Source organism: Physcomitrium patens, chromosome 6 (assembly GCF_059467195.1).
Source record: "Physcomitrium patens ecotype Gransden chromosome 6, ASM5946719v1, whole genome shotgun sequence".
Classification (NCBI taxonomy): domain Eukaryota; kingdom Viridiplantae; phylum Streptophyta; class Bryopsida; order Funariales; family Funariaceae; genus Physcomitrium; species Physcomitrium patens.
This window is the reverse complement of record NC_143415.1, coordinates 15,833,775-15,843,736: the sequence shown is the minus strand read 5'-3', so window position 1 is coordinate 15,843,736 and position 9,962 is coordinate 15,833,775. Positions and strand designations below refer to the sequence as shown.

At 36.2% G+C, this 9,962-nt stretch overlaps 1 protein-coding gene across 1 annotated transcript; it reads right to left on the bottom strand.

Moving 5' to 3' along the window:
- Positions 1 to 2,500: 2,500 nt before the first annotated feature.
- Positions 2,501 to 7,072, bottom strand: LOC112283967 (uncharacterized). The gene is made up of 6 exons (XM_073534958.2): positions 6,294 to 7,072; positions 5,182 to 6,133; positions 3,979 to 5,071; positions 3,637 to 3,831; positions 3,316 to 3,496; positions 2,501 to 3,202 (listed from the first exon to the last, which is right to left on the bottom strand). The coding sequence occupies exons 1-6, from the start codon at positions 6,535 to 6,537 to the stop codon at positions 2,859 to 2,861; spliced, it is 3,009 nt and encodes a 1,002-aa protein (XP_073391059.1). The 5' UTR covers positions 6,538 to 7,072; the 3' UTR covers positions 2,501 to 2,858.
- Between the last annotated feature and the right edge of the window lie 2,890 nt (positions 7,073 to 9,962).

Genomic DNA, 9,962 nt, shown 5'->3' with positions numbered 1-9,962 from the left:
TACTTTTCATTTATAATTTTATTTTATTAATTTCTTCACAAACCTTGCATTTTTTGGCATATCTAAATTTTAATTTAAATATATTTTGTTTTTTAATATTATATATATATATATATATATATATATATGTATAATTTTTTATTACTATTATATATATACACAATAAATATTTTTTGCATCTTAGCATTTTAATGCTTATCTTCACTAATTGTTTATGTATCTTATTATCTTTCTTTGTATTTAATTTATTGATGCTAACTTTATTCTTATCCAAATATTTAGTTACCATCTATAATTTTGTTTAATTTTTCTTTTTAGCATCTTTTTAAAATTATTTCTATTTTTTATAGTTTTTTATTGTATTAAAATTTTGAATATTATTTTTAATTTTTAATTTAATAAATTTATTTTCTTTTATTTTTTTAATTATTTTTTTGGTTTAGTACCTATAATTTAGATATAATTTTATAGTTTATGTAGTCATCTTTTCATTATCTTTTGCATGTTATTCATAATAAAAATCTTGATATAGTTATTGAAAAAAAAAAAAAAAAAAAAAAAAAAAAAAAACAGACTTACATATTATTAAAATTAATATTTTTTTAAAATGTGATAAAAATTTAGAGATGAAATTGAAATAAAATAAAATAGCTATTATTGTTTATAAAGAACGTAGTGAATCTTGGACCAAGATTAAAATAAAGGAGAAGTATTGTCAAGTCTAATGATGGCTTAAATCTTGGCTTTCTATATATTAGTTATCAAAAAAGTCATGTAGAAGCTTTTTAAGGACTATTAGGCTTTTAACTTAAGTGTCTAAGTTGTAGTTCACTTCTATGGAAATTTTTAAGAATAAAAAACTTCAAAAAATATTATTTATAGTCACATAACATATTTGAAAGAATCTATAGTTTTAATCTATATTTAATAGAAAATTTAGACATTTCTTAAGAAATATATTTATCTATCTAATATGTTTCTATTTTATTTTATTTACTTCATTTAAAGCATTAATTATATTATTCTCTCTATTAGAAATAAGTATCTTAAATAGTAGTCAAGTTATTTTATTAGGGAATGTAAAATAAGATAACTAAATGTTAATTAAATAACATAACTGGTAAAATATTGTTAATTAAAATCTTCAATGTTAGGCTTTATTAAATAGTAGTCTAACATAACTGGTAAAATATTGTTAATTAAAATAACTTGACTACTATTTAATAAAGCCTAATATTTAGCAAATGTAAAATAACATAACTAGTAATAAAGCCTAACATTTAGCAAATATTATTTTTTGCATACTTAGAATTATATTTTGAATAAAGATTTATTATTAGCTTTAAAAAATAATTAAATAATTATATTTTTTTAGATAGTTATATTACTAAGTTATATGATTTTAATTTAGGCCTTTATATATACCTTCAAATAAAATATTTAAAATATCATTAAATATATTACTCTTATCTAATAGTATTAATAAATATTGAGACTCTCTTCTAAGGTTGTGGTACATCACATGTTGTATTTACCATTCATATAAGAAATAGCATGTCTTTTTTAAAGATATTTATATCTATTTTAATAGCATAAAGTTTTAGAGAATCCAAATATTTTATTTAACAATTTTACAAATATTAGGTATTAAGATGAATTATTGGCTATTGGTTTTTTATCTTATCAAAAAAATTATAAAAAAAAATTAATAGAAATTGAATACAATTAGAAACTTTCAAAACCTTCTAATATATTCTATTGTTAATTAAAATCTTCAATGGGATTGTAGAAATTTAATGTGATATTTTTTAGACATTGAGAACATTCTAGAGCTCTTAAAAGCTTTACAGATTTAGTTGTTATATTATAAATGACAAGAAAAAGCAAGATATACCTCAATTTTAATAACATAAGATTTAAAGATATTTAAATATTACTTTGTTCTTACTTTTGTATCTAATTTTTTTTAAAAAAATATTTACTTGTTTCTCTTATACATTTTAATGTAATAATCTCTTGTTTTTAAATCCTTGATAGCTTGTAAAAATCTAGCTGTAAATTAATTGAATTTAAGTAATTTTGAAAAAATTAAAATATATATTTTTAAATACAAATAAATACACCTATAACAAAAATGTTTTTTTTAAAAAATCAACACAATTTCAATTGTTTTTTTATAAATACATATGTATGCATAGAACACTTATCCATAGATTCAATGATAGATTTTACATGTCTTGTATTTCAAAGCAAAATTACAAAAATAACTATAATTTTTTCAGTTTCTGTTATGTTGTGGAGAATATTTTTTCAATTTTTCAAGTTTTGCACAATAACTTATTCTCCAATCAATCGTCAATACAACATATACACAAACTATAGCAGCAAAAGTGTCCCACAATATTCTATGCAAAAAATTGGAAAAACTCATAAACATTACATGTTTTTTGAATGCTTTTACTTATATATATATATATACACTTACACATCTGATACATCATTCAACAACGATGTTTCTATTTCAAATACATTTGCTTAATCGAATGTTAATACCATTTAACAGATAGAAAGAAGACAAAACTAAGATTTCAAATAAAAATAGAATCAGAATAACTACCATTACTATTTAGTCTATCATTTTCAAAACGGAAATGCTCAGATTAATAGCCGATTTTAAGAGGTCTGACATGGGGAGTTTCAACTAGTTGGAGGTGTCGGTCGAGGTGTTGCTGTCTTTCACCGAAGCCTTCAAATTCCACTACTTAATAGTATGTTCTATTAAAGAGAGGAATATATATATATATATATATATATATGTACACAGAAGGGTCCTTCAATACTCCTAAATCCATCAAACACTAATAGGTCTCAGTCTCAGATTTCTGTGCATCAATGAGCATATCGGCAACTTGCCGCATGGTCGGTCTTTCTTTGGGCAGAATTTGAGTGCAGACCACCGCAATGTTGAAAACACTCATCATCTGAGCCTGGAAAGAGCTCAGAGCTGCTATCCTTTGGTCTAAGAGCTCCACAACTACACTATCTCCATGCTCCCGTCTTTGTTTTGAGACCCACCTCACAATGTCCATTGCATCGCCGAACTCTGCAGCAACTGGTCGTCTTCCAGTTATCAACTCCATGAGCACCACACCGAAACTGTAGACGTCTGTCTTCTCATCCACGTTCAGGGTGTATGCGTACTCTGTTGAAGAGAGGAACACAACACGTTAATTCCGTTGTTGCTACGTGGTACCAAAGGCGGTGTTTATTGCAGTTATGCGAGGATAGTTGTGTTGCTGCAAATTTGTCGGTTACCTGGTGCAATGTAGCCGTAAGAGCCTGCTACGACCGACATTGAAGCATCATCATCAAGGCCCTTTGCCAATCCAAAGTCAGCTATGCGTGCCTCATACTCGTCGTCCAGCAAAATGTTGTTTGATTTTATGTCCCGGTGGAGTATTTGTGGTACACAATCGTGATGCAAGTAAGCAAGTCCCTGTTTCAATTTTGTCAGCAGATTGATGAAGATAAACAGATAACTATCCTTGTTTTTGTGTGTGTAAGAATGGAGAGCATGGATTTAGCTGAAGCAGAGATCTTGAATATGTTACATCAAAAACGATACAAATGTATTACCTGAGCAGCTCCTACCGCAATCTTATAACGAACACTCCAATCAGATAACGTGCTGTCCTTCGAAGCGCCATGAAGAAACTCACCCAAGCTTCCATTTGGCATGTACTCATACACTAAAAAGTTCGTCGTAAAACTTGAGCAACAACAGAGCAGTTTCACAATGTTGCGATGCCTGATGGTGCCAAGAGTATCCACCTGCTCACATCTTCTCAAACGGTTCCATACTTAGAAAACTTATGAACGGAAAGAACTCAACCGCTTCATCCAAAGGTGCCCCACTGTCTTGATGCATATGTTGCGAAAGAGCAAGATAAAATTCAAGTTGTGACTAAACTCATTTACCTCAGCTTTGAATCCATTTTCGTGCAGGTCCATGCCCTTGCCAGCTTCCCACAGCTTCTTTATAGCAATCTCTTGACCACTTCTTAAGGTAGCCTTGTAGACCTCCCCACCTCCGCCACTCCCAATCACGTTCTCCTCGTCTAAGCATTCCATTAACTCTTTGTAAGTGATGCTCACTTGATGGAACAACGTAATACTCCACGGCGCAAAAGGCTGTCTCTCACTCGAATAACTATCGAGTTTCGCCACATTCCTTGGCCCCTTACCAAAACACTTGTTTGTCAACGCTATAAGTATTAATGCGGCGAGGGAAAAAACCGCGGCTATTGAAACAACACTGACAATGACACTCTTCTTCAGAGTCTGGGTTGAGTGGTGTGCATCCATCTCATGGCAGTTGCTTCCTGCCATGCATATATCAGGATTGCCGATAAACCAGTCGAGGCTGAGCAGGTCGATTGACCTCGCCGCAAATCTCCCTGAAAATCTGTTGTATGAGCAATTGAACGTGACGAAGCGATCTATGTTGAGATTAGAGATTGTACTGCTTAGATCTCCCGAAAGAAAATTGTGTGACACATCGAGGAAGATGAGATTTTCCAAGTTGGTGATTACTGGAGGCAAGGGACCCGTAAGACGGTTGCTGGATAATCCCAGGTAGACTAGATTGATCAGGTTGCCGATTTGTGTTGGCACTTCCCCGGATAAAGAGTTTGCGTCTAGATACAAGTCTGTTAGGCTTGATCCGAGGTTACCGATCTCTGACGGAATTTCCCCTGAGAAGTTGTTGTGGTGCGCGTGGAAGCGTTCGATCTTCTTGAGATGGCCTAGCTCCGGAGGCAAACGACCGGTGAATCTGTTGTTGTTGATTTTCAAGGAGCTAAGATTTGTCGCATTCGCAATAGCTGCGGGTATATTTCCTTCCAATTCGTTGTCGTAGATTTCAAGAAGATTGAGGTTCACAAGGCCCCAGAGAGCGTCTGGAAGACCTCCCGAGAGATGGTTTCCGAACATGCGGATTCGAATTAAGCTGGAGCAGTTGCCATACGACTCTGGCACATTGCCTGTCAACGTATTGTTGAATAGTATCAACCTGTACAATGAAGAATTAGCACTTAGTCGAATATATAGATGTGCAACATTTCGAGTTAATCCCAGAACTGCACTGATTTTGAAGCTATTGGGGGAGCTCGCAAGACGAACCTCCACAACACTCCTTGAGCACACAATGTCGGAGGAATCTGACCGTGAAACTGGTTGTTGGAGACGTCGAACTGAAGAAGCGGGGAGTTGCGCCCAAGAGTAGAGGGAATGGTACCGTTGAGCTTGTTCATGTAGAGTTTCACATCATACAACTTCGTGAGGTTTGCAATCGATGAGGGCATTGGCCCTTCAAAGCAATTGTTTTGCAAGTGAAGTACAGCCAGATTCTCAAGGCGAGCAATTCCATCAGGAATGGCGCCGGTCAGGAGATTGTCCGAGACATCCAGATCTGTAAGCGAAGTAAGATTCCATATACCCAATGGAATTTGACCGGTAATCTTATTCTTGTAAAGTTCCAGCCATTGTAGGTTTTGGAGTGACATCAGCGACGCTGGGATGGCGCCTGTCAAGAGATTGTTTGAGAGGTCCAGATATTCCAGGTTTTGCAACTCTCCGAGCCATGTCGGTAGGGCGCCGCTGATACCACACCCAGCGCACTCAAACCATCGCAATCTTTGCAGGTGCATTATAGTATCCGGCAACGTAAACTCCGGAGCGAAGGAATTCCACGACAGGGCGAGGTGCTGAATTTCGACCAGTTGGCCGAGCTCCGCCGGCAAGCCTTCGCTTAGCCCCATAGCTATCAAGTCCAAGCTCTGAAGGTTGCGCAGATTGCCAACAGCGTCGGGTAATGCCCCCGTGAAATTATTCATGGAGAGGTTGAGATACTTGAGCTTCGGAAGAGAAGACATGATCTGAGCTGGAACGGCACCCCCGAAATTATTGGCGCCCAAATTTAGGTGCTCCAGATTGGTGCAGTTGCTAAGTTCGCTTGGAAGGGGACCTGAGAAGCAGTTTTCTTGAAGCTGGAGGGAGATGAGGTTCGGTAAATGACAGAGAGGTATGTGAAGCTCCTCTCCGCCCTTCAGATTCATGCTTGAAAGGTCGACACCTGCAATTAATCGTTGGCAGAGGTAGCTTGACATGAACAGATTCTACACATTGTTTTCATTCAAGATATTTCGTGTTGTTTCCTGGTCAAAGATGATGATTTTTGTAGACTGGAAGCATTAGTGTGAATTTATAATTTTGCGACCGCAACTGAAGCTCACCTGTGACATAGCCGTCCGAAGTGCAGCTGACTCCAGTCCAAGTACACGGCGAAGTGCTGGATTCCTGCCAATTTAGTAGCGCATTTTTCTCATCAACTAAAGAGTTTCGGAAAGCGATTAGTATCTGTGCTTCAGGAAGAGTCTGTGCAAGAGCTATATCCTGACTCAGCAGCAATAAAATTACATTGCACCACAGGGCCTGTAGCCCAAGAAATGAAGTCGCCATGACTAGATTGTTAGTCATCACGGAGCAGAGACTCAAGATGTGAGCCCTTTCGACGCGGATGTCTAATAGCTCAGAGGTATGAAGATGATATCTCCTTCATTTTGTAATTCAATTCTTCATTTACTTGCTTGGAAATAAAAGTTAAGAACATTGCGAGGTCTGTGTGGTGTTTTGATCCTGATTGCGTCGATGCGTAGTTATAGTGCACGATTACTCTGAAAACCAAGCATCCATGTTGTCATGCATGTGCGACCCTATTTGTATGAACCTGGGTCACGGCAGTTCCAGAATCAAGTATTATTCAGATTATGAATACCTCAACTCTGGAGTTTGTTCCTAAAATGCGGAAAGCAAGCATCTATTCTTAAAATGTTGCACAAGCACCCTGCCAGTTGCACAGGTCACATTCAGCGCAGGTGCAAAAACCCAAGCTATGTGGAAATGACAGACAGCAATCAGCAGGGACCACAGAGCCATGTAGGACTGGAGAAACTCTAAATCAAGGGGAGTTAAAAGAGAACAAATGCATGAGTAATCACGTCCCCAGAATGAGTGGATCTAAATAAGGACAAATGCGCAGAGATCAGTTACAGAACGTTACACACTTAAGTGCAGGATCATTTGGGTAGTTGTGTTCTTCGTCTAAATCACGTGACTGGGTCACCTTCTCGAAACTTTTTTTCCAAATCACTCGCTCAGCTTAAGATTTAAGCTGCTCTTCTGGACCACTTCGGTAAGTAAATTTCGCATGACTCACCTCTAACTTGCTATGGAATGGAACCAGAATCGCTAATCCTTACTCCCTTGTATACCTCAGTCTGCATAACTCTCTAGAGTATGCTTCTGCAATGCTCTTTGAAGATATCCGGAATTTCCACAATACCCACAAATTTCCAATGACTTTCACTCAGAAATCAATTTGATCTTAAACGTTGAAAGTTCAGCTTGATTCAATGTCTCATTTTCAAATTGAGGCTTGTTTAGTACGTTAACATGTCACCATGAGGTTCTTCCCAATGACAATAATTAACACCATTATAACAGTGGTTAATATATAGTAAAGGATAGCCACCTATACAGATAGCTTAACACTGGACTTAGTTGCATGTTCCAATTCGAGGCAAGGAGAAGGGTTACTCATCTTAGATCTCCATGGCCATTACAGATGCTTCAAACCATGCTCTCTGCAGTTTTCATTACTTAAAAAGCCAAATATTTCCACAGCAGTCGGCATGCAATCCATCCGTGTCTAGACAAGATATGTCTGGCAATTTTGGCAATTTTTTAATTATTGCACACATGCATGAAGCTGCGATTTTGAGCACGATTGTAGCGTCACGCAAAGGAAACCTACAGAAATTCTGGCACAGAATTTGCAGCCAACAGATTTCGATTCAAAGAGTTTTCCAGCGTGAATGAACCCGTGACAAACCAAGACGGCGTTCAGCAGCTGCAAGGTTGCATGCACATGTGTGCTGCGCTGACAGTGCAGCGCCATTTGTATGCTTCCCCTGCAGGTCTATAACCTGCGGCTCATCCGCAAGCAGGGCACAACTGCAGCAGTTCTAACAATTTCGTCCTTCATTACCAAATTTATTTCATCCAGAACTCTGTTTTCACTCCAGGTTTTAGAAGAAAAAATATTTTCGAACACAACAACAAGACTTCTTTATTAAAATTAGCATTTTTTTTTAAATCCCTAATTTCAGTAATTACTACTCTTGGCACAACTGGGAATTTCAACAAAGGAATTCTACCAAGTATACTATTCAACGGGATCTGCCTCGTGTGAGCCCCAGAAGTCCCTCTGGCTTGCATCCGAAGACACCTCAATCAGGAAACCCTAAAAACAGCATTAAGAGAAAAGAGCTGATGTTCAAGGTTAGTGTAGAATCCACTACATAGGCTGTGATTAGCAATAGCCTGTCAAGGTTTGTATGTGACACTAGTTAGACAGACTTCTTCGGGTCGTTTTTTTTCTGTGTTTTTTTTTTCTTTCTTTCTTTCTTCTCTCCCCTAATGCAGCCCAACGCACATGCCTGCCAGTAGCGAAGTATAGCCCAATTGCCGATTAGGCCCACTAAGACTGAGACTTTTTCGGTGGTATTTGGACACTTAATTCTAAATCAGCAGATTTTGAATCTGCAAAAGAAGCCCTTGGCAACAGAAAATGACTGATTGGGGGACAAGACCAGTACGAAACGAAGAAGTATCTTCCCAAGAGGAGGCCCATGGACAGACACACACACTGCCCTAGCCTAGCTCTCCTGGTCCTCGCTGTCTGTGGACTTCCCCTCACACAAATTAAGCTGCAAGTTAACCTAATCAACATCATGCCTTGAGAGATTGCTAATCTGGCAACTGGGTTAATCTTAAGCCTTCGAATGCAATCCATCTTGCCAGTACTCACTCCCCCAGGGCACACAATCCAACCAACCCAGTTCTTCATTCAACCCACGACACAGTCTGTCTCTCGCCTCAGTCAGTCCATAGCACCCCCACCACCACATCACAATTAGGGCTTCAGACACCATGTATTGTTTGTAATGAAAATTGCAATTTTACTCCTACAATCTGGTTTGGATTATTCAACTTACATCACCATTCTATATTTTTGTTGCTCTCTTGGCATTATTTCTTGCCCCCCATGCTTGTAAATTTCCATGTTTTTCTTTGAAGGTTTACTTGTTTAGTAACTGATTTTGTTTTGTTTTGTTTTGTTTGTTTGTTTGTTTGTTTGTTTTTTGTCTTTTATTTTTCTTTGAAGGTTTACTTGTTTAGTAATTGATTTTGTTTTCTTTTGTTTGTTTTTGTTTTTGTTTTTGTTTTTGTTTTTTTTTTTTTTTCATACTTTCTTTTCAGCATTGAGGTGTGTGTATATATATATATATATATATATATACATATATACACCATTCCTAACAATTTTGATATGAGAAAGCTGATTGGGTCACGTAATAAATTTTGTGACATGTGTTTTTTAGCTAACTGTAATTCTTCTGATCGGTGATTTATAATAGTCGTCTAAACTTTATGGATTTAAAAATCTATCTTTGTTATTGTGAACTTTGTAAGTGATAAAAGTAGTAAACATTTGTTTTGGCTACTTCCTATCTATTATCATTTTATTCCACTCAAGTTTTTGCATCATTAGTCCATTGAATTGACTATGCAGAGACATGGTCACATTCTGTATACCTTCAAGTTTGCAAAATTGAATAATGGCATATTATTAATACTTCTACCATCATACCAAAGTTTCAAATCTTTGAAACACAATTCTTATGTTGACTTCATCAAAACTTCCACAGTTAAAAAAAGCTATCATTTATACTTTCAAGCATTGATAATTTATGCAACAGTAGATGGCGAAATCTCACTTGAATTGTTGAATTTAGAATAAATAGGTAAAAATATGAAATAATTACTATTAACAACTACTA

Excerpts from the sequence above, each read along its gene's own strand:
- LOC112283967 (XM_073534958.2), bottom strand. The coding sequence starts at position 6,537 with ATGACTAACAATCTAGTCATGGCGACTTCATTTCTTGGGCTACAGGCC. Across the intron at positions 3,832-3,978 it reads AAAATGGATTCAAAGCTGAG|GTGGATACTCTTGGCACCAT; the intron begins GTAAATGAGTTT and ends AGATGTGAGCAG. Across the intron at positions 3,203-3,315 it reads TTACGGCTACATTGCACCAG|AGTACGCATACACCCTGAAC; the intron begins GTAACCGACAAA and ends TCTCTTCAACAG.